General features: G+C 31.6%; 1 protein-coding gene across 1 annotated transcript; it reads right to left on the bottom strand.

Moving 5' to 3' along the window:
- Positions 1-398: 398 nt before the first annotated feature.
- LOC112025957 (chitinase-like protein 2) lies at positions 399-2,546 on the bottom strand. Its single transcript, XM_024058635.2, has 3 exons — positions 2,099-2,546; positions 1,400-1,559; positions 399-1,138 (listed from the first exon to the last, which is right to left on the bottom strand). The coding sequence occupies exons 1-3, from the start codon at positions 2,475-2,477 to the stop codon at positions 727-729; spliced, it is 951 nt and encodes a 316-aa protein (XP_023914403.1). The 5' UTR covers positions 2,478-2,546; the 3' UTR covers positions 399-726.
- Between the last annotated feature and the right edge of the window lie 13,440 nt (positions 2,547-15,986).

The following is a 15,986-nucleotide window of genomic DNA, read 5'->3' as shown; positions in this document are numbered from 1 at the left end:
TTGCACTTTTTTACAGTAAACTTTTTTCCTCATTTACAATATTCCTCGAACTATTAATATGCTCATTTGACACCATAATTTTGAAAGAATTATATCATTGTGCAAACTGCCAAATAAGTTGGGTGGTAACTGGTAAATGAGATATAAATTAAGCGTAATTACAAACTTACCTGCATTTGTTGCAATAAAAAATCAGTGTCTTCATCTAATTTAACACCCAATTTAGATGGTAGGGGATAAATTGATATAATTTTCTTAAATTGGTATGTCAATAGAATAAATTGATAGCTTGGGACACATTGAAACGAAAGTTTAGATAGAAAAATGTAATTTTTTTCAACAAAAAATAAAAATAAAATAAACGTAAGCCACATAAAGCACAAGACCTTAAATAAGAGTGCAAGTAAAATATTCTAAAACTTCATAAATGACACCAAATATAACCACAAAATGGTTCATACCATCCACATTGCATAGTTACAAAACAGCTTATATTTGAAGACAAAAGAAACCTCAAATTTACACAAAGACACGTATCGATATAGACTTCAATTGTCTAGGACGGATCATCTTCACACAAAGACAAAAAAATGAATAGATTCTGTATGTTCAATTGGGTTTTCATGATTTAACCTTTCCTTCGGCAATTGTACTTGTTCTCAAAACGTTATAGCTTCCATCCCTTATTAATTCTTTACCTTCAAACATGATTAATTAGTTCAAAGCTCAAGAAGTTGGGGAGGAAGATGAGGGGTTGAAAGCAAGCTGCTCAGAACAAGTGAGGACTTCATGAGGCCCTGCCTCTTCTCGGCCAACGCCCATAAGATCAAGGTAGTATTGGTAATGGGAGACTATGTTGTTCATGGAATCACTATCACCCTGACCACAAACACTATCCCCATAGAGTATATTCATGGTGGTGCCAAAACCAGGAACCCTTTTGGCCAATGTGTCATTCTTGGTTGGTTTCCAATTGCCAACAAAGGCATCATGTGCTGAAGGCTGGTTTTTCTTCACTGGAGTCATCCACCTCCAAATTGCAGCTTGGAAAGCTAGGGTAGCATTTTGTTCTATGTATTCTGGATGGTTCAACAAGTCCACCTTCAGAGCTTCCCCAGCTTTTCCATAGTTGTAGTTCCTGATGGTAGCACCCACAAAAAAAAATCATTAGGATTGACAAGTAATGAAATCACTTGAAGAACACATAGCTTATTTGATATTCATATGAATTATGCAACAAAATAATCTTATTTTGAGGTTTCTTTAGCACAAAACAAAATATTGTATAGAAGATAACTACTTAATTAGGTTATGGCTTACACAGCCCTAAGTAAAACAAAAAACTAGTTCAGATGCAGAGATTTGATGAAGGGGGTGATGAGGATAGAAAGGTGCTTACCAATACAAAGGCAAGGCACCACGGCCATAGTATGCAGCTCCAGGAGCGCACGGATAAGTGAGCTTGTAGTATTCATCACAGTAAAGAGAGTCAGGGCTCAGTTCCTTGTTGTAGCATAAACCCCAGGCCAAAGGTCCCCCAGTGGCAACTCCATATCCACCTGAAATTTTTTCAGCCATCAATATCATAATCATTGTTACTTGCATAGAGAATGAGCAACGGACCCATTGACTATATAACAAACATAAATTAACAGCTTAATATTAATAACACTGAAGGTTCATGTAATTCCAAGCCAATCCTGTCTTAGGATAATAGAATCTACCAAAATCACTATGTATGGTCCAAGAACACCCAATGCTTTGTTCGCTAATAATGCAGTAATAAAGATCTAACTAAAGATTTGATTATTCAATTTATCATCATTTGAGACCCAAGAACATAAAATCTCTTCCCTAATCTGCCCTGAACAACAGGAAATACGACTTTTCATGGTATGTTAACATTGTTGTCAGTTAAGAAGAAGGAGGTTTTGCTTTTTATGTTAACATTGTCCTCCTGAATAGTAAAATAAGCGAGCTTTTTAATTTTTGCCAAACACACTTAAAACCATTAGAATCAGAAAATAAGTTCTTAAAACACCTTTGATAAAACCAATCAGACAAAACCAAAATACAAAACAGAGAATTTTTAACTCACAGGAAGTTTTGCTGCCAACATGGCCTAGAAAAGCAGCAACTTCTTTCATTCCCGTCTTCTTCCCACCAGTGGTACCAAAGCCATCAGGCTGGTGCTCAGCAGCAGCAGTTATAAAAGAATGGTAGTCCCAGAATCCAACTGCATGTGCCACAGGAGTATTGCGCTTGGCAAAGAGGTTCTCAAACTGGTAGGTCTGGAAGTACTCAGAAATTGTCTCATTACAGCAAAACTTGGAGAACCTTTTGCACTCCCACCCCTTTTGACACACCTTCTTGCCCTTCACTGTCTTCACCACTGGCTTTACAGGAGCCTCATCATCACCATTGACAAGCAATAACATCAATGCAATTGTCAAGAGCATACACCATTTGGCCTCCATTTTGACTATACCAATTGCTTAGAGAATGCTTTGTTGTTGTGCTGCACATTGAAGGAGAGGGGAGAGATATGTGTCATTTAAAGAGGTTGGTGAAAGGGATAGAAAGTGAACGTACAACTCATTAGGAGGAACAGATTTTCAGAGTTGGAGTAGCAGGAGGTTTTGCTTCATTTTTATTCTTCTTTGGAGTGCAAGGGAAGAAAAACTTGATAGCTGACTTCTTCTTTTAATCAATATGTTTCTCCCATTTAAAAATTAAAAATACATCTTTTTTTTAAAGAAAATAGTCCCTTCTTTCTTCTAGCCCAAAAGAGGGTAGAAGGCCTAAGTGAAATGCTGGCGGGGTTCTATTTTAGGCTGAAATGAACTGGTTTGTTTAAACCTGTTTGGGCCTAACAATTTTTGTTGGGTTTCATGATTTCGTCATTTTTTATTAGTATTAAAAAAATATATTAAAACCCAAATCTATTATATTGTATTATGCTGTATGATTACATTATATTTGTATTGCAAATAAAGTAATTCTAATCCTGGGCAATCATATGGAAGGGGAAAAAAAAAACCATCTTTTTGGGGCTTTTTAGCATATTTTAGCGGATCTCATAACCAAAATAATAATAATAATAATAATAATAATAATCATTTTTGCTGAGCTTTTTCTCCCTCCCCTCCCAATTAAAAACAACTTTCACTAAAGTTGAGAATTCCCAACACTACCGTTTAAGCTTTTTAGCGCACTAATCTAATTTTTAATAAAAATAATGAACTGACATATATATACATCCTAACTTATTAGCATGCTAATCTAAACCTTGTGAATTTCCATTCTTGTTATAGCTCATCAACTGAGTCGGCTCATCTTTTGGCTTGTTGAGCTTCTTTTCCCTCAACTTGGGAACTCATCCCTTCTCTTCCATCCTTCTATCAATTTTTTGTAAAGATGTTGTTGGAGCGATTCCTTCTGTTGTCTTTGTCTTTTTTAGGGCTTGAACCGCCCTCCTCTTAATAATGTTATCTTATTTATCAAGAAAAAAAAAATTTGTCAACCCATTTGAGAGAAAACACTGCTTAATAATAATAAAAATTAAATAAACATCAACCAATAATTGAAATAATTGGATTCAAGTATAAAAGCACACTAACACTTTTATTATGTCATCTTTTGTTATTTCTCACATCTAAATTATTTTTCAAAAAAAATAAAATTTCTTTATCAATTTAGTTATCAGATGAGTGTAACAACCTGATTTATCGCAAAACTTATTGTCAAAGTATAACCATTACTAGGTTTCTACTATAAACATAGGCCTTTAGTGCCAAATGTAATTTCCTCTTATTTTTCTGAACATGTTATCACTTTCGCTACATTCTAATATTCTATTTCAGATACTACTGTATTCTTGGATGGAGTGAGACCAAAGACAGGGGATTGAAACTATAAAATTTAGATCCAAACACGTACATTTGAGTTCACCCAAAAATAATAATCTTACAATATTGTATTAAAGAATTTAAGATTGAGATTTCGTTTATTTTGAAGAAATTGATTTTTGAAAAAAAAAAATGCATTTACAGGTGCTTAGGGTGATTGAAATTGCTTATCAAAATGAAAATAATTTTCAGTTAACTATAAAATAGAGGTGCTTTGGGCACAGAGTGTTTTGCATTTTAATGTGTGGTCATAACATTCTAGGCCTCACCCAAAACTCGTAAGCTTATCCTCCACCCTCACCGGTTACTGTCACTCTGTCAGTAGCTCAATCTCCAACCACCACTAACGTTGCCGGTCACTTTTTTATTTTATGAAACAACAACATAAACCTTTTTGGCATGTGCTTTGAGACCTTCCGTATCTTCAGCCCTTAAATTAGTAGGGCCATAGAGGATTGGTAACTAGCGCCAGTGAGACTCATATCATTTAGTAGGTGGGTTACAAAATCAGTAATCCTCCCACCCCAAAAAATAAATAAATAAATAAAAATAATGATATAATAGTTCAAACTTTCTATATTAGTCTTTCGCTTATTTCGTATGAACTGAGATTAGTGCAATACTAAAGGAAAAATTTCCTATGGATTGAGTTTATGTTCAAAAAAAATTTCACAATTTCTTGTCTCAACTATAATGTGATAGAGTATAATTGATGAAAAAAAATAATGAGTTTATGTGTAAGTGATGGCTAACTATTCACAATCTGTCACATTAGAATTGTGGCAAAAAAAAGTTGTAAAATAATTTGTGATCCTAGAACTACTCACACCAAGGATATTGTACCATATGTAATTGCTTTCAATGGCCGAGATGATTGAAAGTTGAAAAAAAAAAAAAACTTTCAATCTCAACCATTAAATTAAAATAAAAAGGTTAAAAGTTAGATGAAGTAGTAAAAATAATTGTGAGAGAGGAAGGGGCATTGCATTTGCGCCGAATCTTTATTCCACAGATAACTTATTGTCTGTTGGGTGGCATTTGTTACACTCTGTTACACACACTAGGGCATGTTTGGTAAACGGTAATAGGCGTTGTAATGTAATAGTTATTCCTCTGGTTTATTTATTTTTTAGTTTAGTTATGTTTTTATTACAACGAATAGTCATTTCTTATGAATAGTTATTCTTCAAAATGAGGAATAACTATTTCTCTTTAAAATGTGGTATTAGTTATTCCTTAATAAGTGCAATACATTTTATACTCAATATATTTTCAAATAAACAAACTTTCCATATAAATCTAACAATTATAAAAATAAAAAATCATAAAAAATAGCACATATTTCTCTTAAATTTAAAAATAACAATTTTTAAGGAGATATAATTGTATAAGTAAGATATTTCTTAAAATAAATGTTAAGTTTCATTATAATGTTATAAGTTACAACCAAACTAATGAATATGTTTAGTTGTTACAGTACAACATACTTTATTACTAGTAATAAGATTACAATTTCTGTCGTAATTTTCATTCAGTGTACCAAACGTACCCCTAGTTTTTTAACTAAAATTGTTTTTAAATTAAAATTATGAGTTGAAAACACGATTTTCACCTTAATAATTATTCTTTAAAGACTCATCATAAACATCATTTACACTAATTATTAAGCTTGAATTTTTTTTTTTTTTTAATACAAGATAGAATTTCTACTCTAGCCTAATCTAAGTATATATATGTGTAAAACTCCCTCTTGGAAACTTGAATCCCGACCCTTGATTCCCACACCCCCACAAACATTTATACTTGTAGAGTGACCGCCGCACCAAAAGTGCGCGGTGGTTAAGCTCGATTCTATTAATACTTTTATTTTATCGTATTCGACCTAATCATTACATTCCTCTTACATTGTATCTGTTTCTTTTTATGTTTGAGTTGGTAACTAGGTGCAATTTGCAAACTGCAATGAGCCAAACCAACAATTCCTTGGACTATTTGAAGAAACTTTAGCATGAAAAAAAAGTGTGTTACTGCGCATTAACAGGGTATATTACACCGGATGCAAGTCATCCAATGATTGAAAATAATAGTAAAAATGTTAACTTTTTCCTTCAATCCATAGATCAAAAAACTTTTTAAACTCCAACATCTAAGAGAAAAATGTTAAAAGAAATTAACTTTTAATTTCACTCCTTAAATAGTATTGCCCCTGATTTACTGCTCCGAATCTCAATATTTGTTGCATCATATGTAATTCTAGTCATATTTCAGTATCAATTTTATTTTTTATAAATTCATATCATATCATAAAATTTATAATAATAATTAGGTTACAGAAGCCGTAGTTATGCCAAGAGTCTATCTTTCTAAAAGATAGACATACATTTTCTCCGATTTAAAATTTTCCACACTTCTTTATTGGTGAACAAAATTTAAGAAACAACCAATATTCTCATCACAGAAATTGCATAACCGAACTTGTAATTTTTCCCGTAAAAAGCTTATCATTACAAATAGCAATCAAACCTTTTCTTTTTTCTTTTTTTGGTGATACATGCATGCACCTAAGGATTCCAACCTTACTCCCAAGTCCTACCAACCATCTCATACATTTTATTATTATATTAATAATTTTTTATTATTAGGTCAAAACATTAATATACTTCTTTTTATATAGATGTGATTCAATCTAATTTCTTTATTCATTGATCAAATAATTTACCTAATGAACTAACTGAAACCAACAATTATCTCATACTTGTGTAAATGGATGTGCTATTAGACCCAAATTTTTTTTTTTTAATAAATATGATAGAATTTGATCGTATATAATTTGCTTCAAAGTAATTACTATTTACCATTAAATCAAATCCTCAATAAGTTTTTTTTTTTAAATAATATTCGACGATAAGACTTTACTAACTATTGTCGGGGACGTTTTGCGACAAAGGCCGAGATTGTAGCAATGAGCCAAAACTCCCCTTGGGTTCGTTAAATTCTTTAGTTATTTGGAGAGCCAAGCCCAAAATTTGCAATGTGAGGTACACAAAGGCTAATGGTGCTTTATGGAAAGAGAAAACAACACAAAAATGAAAACACAAGAAAGTGCAAAAACCATATATTCATAAGTCAGGAATTTCAATCCGCAGTTACACAGAGGGAGAAATTGATAGAAGTCTTGAGCAAGAGAGGGAGAGTTCCCCTATATCAATATTTTCACCCCCAGGCCTTCAAATCGTCCATACACTAAGGTAGCTGACTGGGCTCTTGTGTCAAAGTTTTGGGTTTTTTTTTTTTTTTTTTGTTTAATTTGCACTAACCTCTAAACTATAGGATTTAACTTTAAAATGAAAATTTTCATAAAATAGAAAATGTTGTAAATTTATTAATTAGCTGCGTACCTAACATTACTCCAATTTAAAGCAGATTTGATGGGCCAAACTCCAAACTCGATTGGTACATCTGACTGACAAGTGGCAACATGCAATGGAGTCCAAAATTCAAACGATTTATGAATAATGATAGTGACTTTATATGAAGGATCCATTAGCGACATTAAAGGAGTTTGGGGCCACAGTCACTGAGTCCCTGTTTATTTTTACTCTCCTCAGTAGAAACAAAGGAAAGCGAAATACCAACGAATTTTGCGGAGGCCCAAGAACCCAAAAAAACAAAACAAGATATACACATCTATTTATTTAGTGAAAGTGTGAAACACATTTCTCATCGTACTAAGATAAGACTTGACCTGTTACCCAAAAAAAAAAAAAAAGATAAGACTTGACCTTTCTCTCCAAGAAAAAAAAAAAAAAAAAAACCACAAGGACCTAACCTCTAACAATAATTAAGTTTGATAGTTGTTAACGGTCATTTTCGCGACAAATTTTATTGTTTGACGGAATGACTAAGCCTAATTACTTAGTGGGTCAGACTAATGTATTTTTGTCAATGTATTTAGCTCTGTTGCATGGTCCAAGCCCATGCGAATCATTGGAGAATTGAGCAGGAATGGTTTTGGCGAGTGTGGGCTAGTTCCCATTGGACGTTTTACATAAGGCCAGTCTTACGTGCTGTGAAGTGGGCTAGGGACGCTGGGGGCGTCTAAGGCCAATGAAGGAGGTCCAATGCCAGAAATTTCCACCCCAGATTTAACTCCATGCTCTGTGTGACTGTGCCCATAATTTTCAGTCCAGCTCCATTTTCCCACACCAAGCAGCTGACTCTAAGAAAAAGCTGAGCAGTCTAGCCCACTCAGCCTCCCAAATATAGTCTTCCAAGGCCTACAAAGACTAGAGATAGCAGCTATAAAGAGGGAGCAACTTTGTTTCCATAATCATGCAAAAAGCAACCAAACCTTTCCCTAAGCATAAAACATAATACACCAAGTCATAAAAATAACATCTGAAAGGTCCAAGGCCTTCCTCCCACCTAAAAACTAGTCACAAGCATCCCCTAGAACTTGATATAAATATGCATCACCAGCTCACAAGAAAAGGGAGGTTTTTCTCTACAAAAAAAAAAAAAAAACCCAAAACTTNTACGTATACAAAATTACTGTTTACATACTGTTTATGAGACTTATAATTACTTTATTTAAAAATTAAAAATAGTCTTACAATATTATTTATATATTTAAAAATTATTTTATTATAATATCTTTAGTTTTCAACAAAATAAATTATTCATATTCTAGAGTTCTTTTCCTTTATTTTTCTTTTTAAAATTTTTAATATAGACAATTCGTTTTACAGTTAATGGTGTTAGACCAATTTTGTGGGTTTAATTTGTTAGTTTTTAAAAGTTTAGAATTTAATTGCTATTCTAGAGTTTAATTTGCACTAACCTCTAAACTATAGGATTTAACTTTAAAATGAAAATTTTCATAAAATAGAAAATGTTGTAAATTTATTAATTAGCTGCGTACCTAACATTACTCCAATTTAAAGCAGATTTGATGGGCCAAACTCCAAACTCGATTGGTACATCTGACTGACAAGTGGCAACATGCAATGGAGTCCAAAATTCAAACGATTTATGAATAATGATAGTGACTTTATATGAAGGATCCATTAGCACATTAAAGGAGTTTGGGGCCACAGTCACTGAGTCCCTGTTTATTTTTACTCTCCTCAGTAGAAACAAAGGAAAGCGAAATACCAACGAATTTTGCGGAGGCCCAAGAACCCAAAAAAACAAAACAAGATATACACATCTATTTATTTAGTGAAAGTGTGAAACACATTTCTCATCGTACTAAGATAAGACTTGACCTGTTACCCCAAAAAAAAAAAAAAAGATAAGACTTGACCTTTCTCTCCAAGAAAAAAAAAAAAAAAAAAACCACAAGGACCTAACCTCTAACAATAATTAAGTTTGATAGTTGTTAACGGTCATTTTCGCGACAAATTTTATTGTTTGACGGAATGACAAATAATAATTTTGTCTCCTATTTACAAATGCGTGCATAAAAAAAAAAAATATATATATATATATATATATCAGACACAAACGCGCTAGCTTTTTTCAGCCGGATCCAGACAATCATAGAGAGAAAGTCTGTCGGCATAGAAAGAAGTGTGCAATTTGTCAATTTGTGGAGGAGCCGAACTGGGAAATGCGTGATTGATTTTGAGTGTTTGACTGATTTCAAGACAGATTTCCCACGCTTTTCTTTTTCTTTTCTGTTTGTTTGTTTGTTTTTTTTTTTTTTTGGGTTTAATTTGTTGTCTTTCAATAGTTGAAGGTTTAATTTGTTACTTTCCTTTCAACAAAAAAGAAAAATTGTTACTTTTAAAATTATAGGGATTAAATTAGGTTATTCATAAACTATAGGATTTAAAGTGAAAATTTTCATCAATTTTATTTTCTTGTTCTATATTAGGGAGGTTGGCCAGAAAACAACGTTTAATTGACAAACAAATGAATTTTTTGTAGGTTCCCATTAGCTCAACTGGTAAAATATCTGATAGTTGAATAAGAAAAAAATTAATTAGTATCTTAGTCTGATGACAAAGAACTATTATAAAAAAAAAACAAATACCATAAATTGGAAACTCTAAAAAAGAAAAAATTATAGGACAAATAAGTGGATTAAAAGTTAATTTAAACTTATTTTCCATAGGACCATGTTAAATTTATTCACATAAACGCATGGATTAAAAGTTCTTAGAAGTTTTATAACTTAGTTAGTTAACATCTTTTTATATTTTCAATGAAGAATCAAATCTTCACACCTCCGAGCCTCTGATTACTATCAAATTATCAATAAAAAAAATGTAAATTAAAGTCAGTTGTGAAAGTACCATTTGCCACTTACCATAATCTTTTTTTAACTTTTTATTAGAACATTTTTTTTTTCTACTTCTGCGTGAAGATAACGAACCACACATATACCGAGCTATTTAAGTTTAACACTGGTGACTGGACTTTTTTGTTTTGGACTGTGAAGTATGAATGATGGGTATCGGTGACTTACTGTTTTTTTTACCACTGCCTTGAAATTTAAGCAAAGATATTTATACTTCTTAAAACATAAAGAAAGAAAATAAAAGGACTTATTTATTTATTTATTTATTTTTTATAAATAAGAAAATAAAAGGACTTAGAAGATAGAAGGTGAGAAAGTGAAAGTAAGAACTATTTGGTCTAAGAATAAAGTTTAATTACAAAATTGATTGTAGTGTGGGTTTGGATTGCAAGTTTTGTTGCGGCGCGTTTTGATCTTCACGTTTTCTCTTTTTTTTTTTTTTTTTTTTTTGGCCGGCATTTTTGACTTTGAGGGCACAAAATTTACTGTTTACGCACTGTTCACGTACTGTTCACGAATATTTAATATTAAAAGTGGGTCTCACAACACTATTTACACATTTAAAAATTATTTTGCTACAGTGTTTTCAGCAACAATCAGTTTTCAGCAACTTTCAGCAACAATAAGTGCTATCCAAACGGACCCGTAGTGTTAGGTTACAATTTTACTCGAAATTTTTTTATTGATAGTAAATTTTAACAAATCCACTAACGAATTATATCTTCTTTTTTTTTTTTTATTCTCCATACTTGTAAAACTTTTAAAAAATTAAAGATCAATAGTTTTATCATCAATAAATTGTTTAAATTGCAAATTTTTATAATTTAAAATTATGCATAAAATATAAGTTTATAAATCATATAGTAAATAATATCTGATTGACGCAAAATTTGATATGTGTATTAAGAATGTAAAAAATATGCAATTCAACTGTTAGATTTTCAAAATATGAAGTAATGTTTATTTTATTAAATAAGGTTTTAGCCTAAATCTACAACTAATTTTGTAGCTAACTTTTTTCTTTGGCCTAATTGTTTACATCCATAACAAAAAAAAAAAAAAAAAACTTTAATATAAAGTATATATGAGATATATTATACTAAACCTGAAATAACAGCAACTTATTGTATTCCAAAACCACAGTAGTCAATTAGTAGTTTCTCAAAAAAAAAAAAAAAATTTACAAAACCACAGTAGTCAATTAGTCAATGATCTACTTATTTAAAAGTTAGATAATTTTGAATATATATCAGTGTCAATTTCTTTAAAACTTTCTCCTATTTTCCCGTATATGTGTTAAAAATACTAAGAGTACATTTGATACACTAAATGGAGATTAGGACAGGAATTGTAATATTTATTACTATGAATAAAATGTGTTGTAATGTAATAACTAAACTTATTTATTAGTTTGGTTGTGAGTTGTAATATTAGAATGAAACTTAACATTTATTTTAGAAAATATCTTACTCATACAATTATATCTCCTTAAAAATTGTTATTTTTAAATTTAAGAGAGATATGTATTATTTTTTATGATTTTTTATTTTTATAATTGTTTGATGTATATGGAAAATTCATTTATTTGTAAATATATTAAGTTTTGAAATTATTGCACTTACTAAAGAATAGCTAATACAACATTTTAAAGAGTAATAGTTATTCTTCATTTTAAAGAATGATTATTCATTGTAATAAAAACATAACAAAACTAAAGAATAACTAAACTATAAAAATAATTATTACATTGCAATACCTATTACAATCTACCAAACATTCTAAAAATAATTATCTTCTTATTTGTGGCAATATCATACTCCGCATAACATCCTAATATGTTACAAGAAAGAAAAATGATATGTCTACAACATTTTTACAACAAATCCTAAGTGGCAGGTTGTTACTGGTTATTATTGTTGAAGCAAAAAAGTAATCTTAGTGTTAGTTTCAAATTTGAACCAATAACAACTAACCACCTGAAATTTGTTGTAAAAATGTTGTAAAATTGTTGTAGACATAGCATCTCTCTATAAGAAAACCTCTAAGAATTTATTTATTAAAACCTCCTACCTTGATTAACAATTTGTACTTGCTTTTCTAGACCAACCCTAGAGACCGAAAATCTTTACCCCATGCAGCCCATGGATGCCTCTAAATTTATGTGGAAGTAAGAATTAGGAATTGTAACATGTCTGGTGTGAGAGGAAATTTTTTATTTTTTATTTTTTAAATCTAGACCCAAATCCGGATCCTTAATTACTAAACCCTATTAAAATTTGAAGAAAATGACACAAACACTCAAATTCTTCTCTCTTGTATTTTCTTTTAGAATTAAGAGTAGTCTTCATTTGTAGCCTGCTAGGTATTTTAATGCACGTAATTTTCTTTTTTGATATATATATTAGTAGGTAAAATTTAAAGAAAATCCAGTTAGATTCTACAATTGAAGTTCAATTTTGTGCTATATGTCCTAAATTATTTATTTTTAGAAAGTTTTATTTCTTAATTATTTTGGAGTCAAATGTGAGACTACATTATAAATATTCATCCAAGTGAGTTATTACATACAAAAACTAAAGAATCTAGAATTAATGAACATAAAAAATTTAAAAAAAAATTAAAAATTTACATTTTCTACTTAATAATATTCTTAGAATAATTTTTAAAGAGTTAGAAAAATATATAAGAATGACTATCAATAATATTTAAATAATATATGCAAGAATTATACTATGTAGCTTAATGTATATCTTTTAATAATATTTATGCATATGCATAAGGTTACAAATACGTTGTTTATAATATGAAGCCTCTGATAATTTGATTTTAATAATTTTTACTTTATAACCTCGTAATCCTTTTAACCTTTTGAGGATAGAGCATGATACAGTGTCATCCTCAGGATTACGTAATTTCATAAACAAACAAGAAACAACACATGGAAAATGTAATATAGTCCAGATATGCTACACAATTCAAATTGACAATTTGGCGGAATAATATTAGCTTAGGTTGAGAAACTACTATACGGTATACGCTAAAACGCAATATTCTAAGACTGACATGAATTAATCACCGGCCTAAAAGTCCAAATATAGTAGACAACTAAAATTGACAATCTGATTGAAATATTCACTAAAGTTGAGAAAGTATCAATAAAAAAAAAAAAAAGTTGAGAAAATTTATTTACACTCAAAACAAAAAGTATATATACTAAAATGGATTAATCACCAGCCTTGTCAAATTGTACAATACCACTATTATCATGTAAATGGTAAAGTACACATTGATTTCATACAATCATACCCCATATAGTCCCATACGTGGATACGAAAATGATGTTTCTCTTACTATATATGCATGCATGAAAGTCAGTATATAGCTAACAGTTTTTTTATATATTAGAGCATCCGTAGCAGATGTTCTAAAAATTATGCCATTTTACAACATCAAACACCTACTTTATCATTTTACCATATCATTTTACAACATCACATTTATCAGATGTTTTATCATTCAATTCTATACATTAAAATAATATTTACTACATATTAAAATAATATATTATCTCATTCTCATTATCATCAACAACAGCCACACCATCAACGGCACAACCACCGGCCACCAATATCCACTACTACAACAACACCTCTACTGCAAACCAACCACCACAATTACCAATATCAGATCAACCAAAATTGCAGCAAAAAAAAAAATGCAGTTACCAATATCAACCCAAACTGCAAACCAACCACAATTACCAATTACCAATATCAGATCAACCCAAACCCAAATTGCAGTTACCAATATCCTCTAACGCCGTAGTGACGTTCTTGAAGGCAATGGTCGGCGATGGTCTCTGCGGTGGTTGGCGATGGTCGGCGACGGTCTCCACAGAGCGTGGGTCTACGGTGGTTTATGGTTTTGGTTTGTGGGTTTGGGTTTGTGGGTTCCAATGGAGTAGTTTGTGGGTTTGTGGGTTCCGATGGAGTAGTTGTGGGTTTGGGTTTGTGGGTTCCGACGGTCTCCACAGAGCGTGGGTTTGTGGGTTTCGATGGAGTAGTTTTGGATTTGGGTTTGTTGCTGCGGTGGTGGTTGTGGTTGGCTGAGGTGGTGGTTGTGGAGGATGACGATGATTGGCCGCCGCCGCCACCTTCTTCTTGCTTGTGTCCGATTGTGAGAAGAGGAAGAATGGGTTGGGAACTTGGGAGAGAGAGAGAGAGAGAGAGAGAGAGAGAGAGAGAGAGATTCTAAGAAGGGAGAGCAACTGAAATAAAGAAATGAGAGGAGAGAGAATTTTCAAATAAAATAATAATTTTCAGGTTTACCACATATACCATACTGATGGGGTGTTTTTTTTGTGGTTGGTGTGGGATATGTGCCAAATATTTAGCATTTGGCACATATCCCACATCTACTGTGGGTGCTCTTAAGTGCTTGACAAGACATAGTACAGAATCTTTTAAAGTTTAAACTCTTTTTTTTTTTCTTTTTTTTGCATGGAGACATGATAATTGATAGAAATTAATGAAATGACAATGAAGTATCAAAGAATAATGCATTCAGCTAACTACAACCAGTGAATTACATTTTTGTCAACAACAAAAAATAATAATCAGTGAATTACAGTATATTAATCAGTGAGTATATATAATTATATATTATAGTTGAGGGTACGTGAGATTGTGGCTGGCGACTTGACAAGGAAAAAGATGTTCGAGTAACAGTTATTTTGGAATGTTCCAATTGTGCTGTTCAAAATGATGGTAATGCTAATAAGGATATTTAAATGGGTTATTCGATTGGATTTTGGATAACTATGCCGACTCAAATAGATGTTTTGACTCTTCTGAATCTAACACGTACTCTGAGCTCACAATTTATCTTTTCATCTATATCAATTAATATGGTAAATTAAAATTTGAGTTTAATGATGAGAATATAAGAATACCAAAATTTTTTCTATCTCAAAGATAGTGTCTGGAATAAACTATGAGGGTGAAAAGAGAAGCTTTCTCTCTAGAGTTGGTCAAGATATTCTTATTAAAGTAGTGGTCCAAGTCATTCCAACTTATATAATGGGGTAGTTTCAGCTGCCAGTAAAACTATGTGATGAACTTAGTGCTACGTGTGCAAGATTTTGGTGGAGACAAGTGGAGTGTGAGAGGAAGATTCACAGGCTTATTTGGGGAAAGCTCACTCAACCTAAATGTGAAGGGGGTATAGGATTCCGAGACCTGCGTGCTTTTAATTTAGTTATGTTGGCAAAGCAAGTGTGGAGGTTGATGTTGTATATATAGGTATATACATGGAGAGGTTGTAATAATGATGTTTGAGTTTTGAGAATATTGTTTCATAAAGTTGTTAAAGTGAACATTCAAGTTCAGAAATTTTCTAAATGAAAATTTGAAGTACAGCATTTTCGATCAGTTAAAACTTTGGCTCAATCGATCGAAATGGTAAGAAAATAATCCTGGAGTCTTTGGATGCATCAATCGCTATTCGATTCCTGTTCGATCAATTGAAAAGAGCACTTGATCAATCAAAAGGAACTTTGACCAATCGAAAGTCATAAAATAGGATTTTCTGCAAAATTTTCTAATGACTGTCCAAGTCATTCCAACTTACATAATGGGGTAGTTTCAGTTGCCAGTAAAACTATGTGTTGAACTCAGTGCTACGTTTGCAAGATTTTGGTGGAGACAAGTGGAGTTTGAAAGGAAGATTCACAGGCTTATTTGGGGAAAGCTCACTCAACCTAAATGTAAAGGGGT

This window comes from Quercus suber, unplaced genomic scaffold, assembly GCF_002906115.3.
Source record: "Quercus suber isolate HL8 unplaced genomic scaffold, Cork oak 2.0 scaffold_26, whole genome shotgun sequence".
In the NCBI taxonomy this organism is placed as follows: domain Eukaryota; kingdom Viridiplantae; phylum Streptophyta; class Magnoliopsida; order Fagales; family Fagaceae; genus Quercus; species Quercus suber.
This window is presented reverse-complemented; position numbering and strand designations above follow the sequence as displayed.

Excerpts from the sequence above, each read along its gene's own strand:
- LOC112025957 (XM_024058635.2), bottom strand. The coding sequence starts at position 2,477 with ATGGAGGCCAAATGGTGTATGCTCTTGACAATTGCATTGATGTTATTG. Across the intron at positions 1,560-2,098 it reads TGTTGGCAGCAAAACTTCCT|GTGGATATGGAGTTGCCACT; the intron begins GTGAGTTAAAAA and ends AAAAAATTTCAG. Across the intron at positions 1,139-1,399 it reads GGTGCCTTGCCTTTGTATTG|GAACTACAACTATGGAAAAG; the intron begins GTAAGCACCTTT and ends TGCTACCATCAG.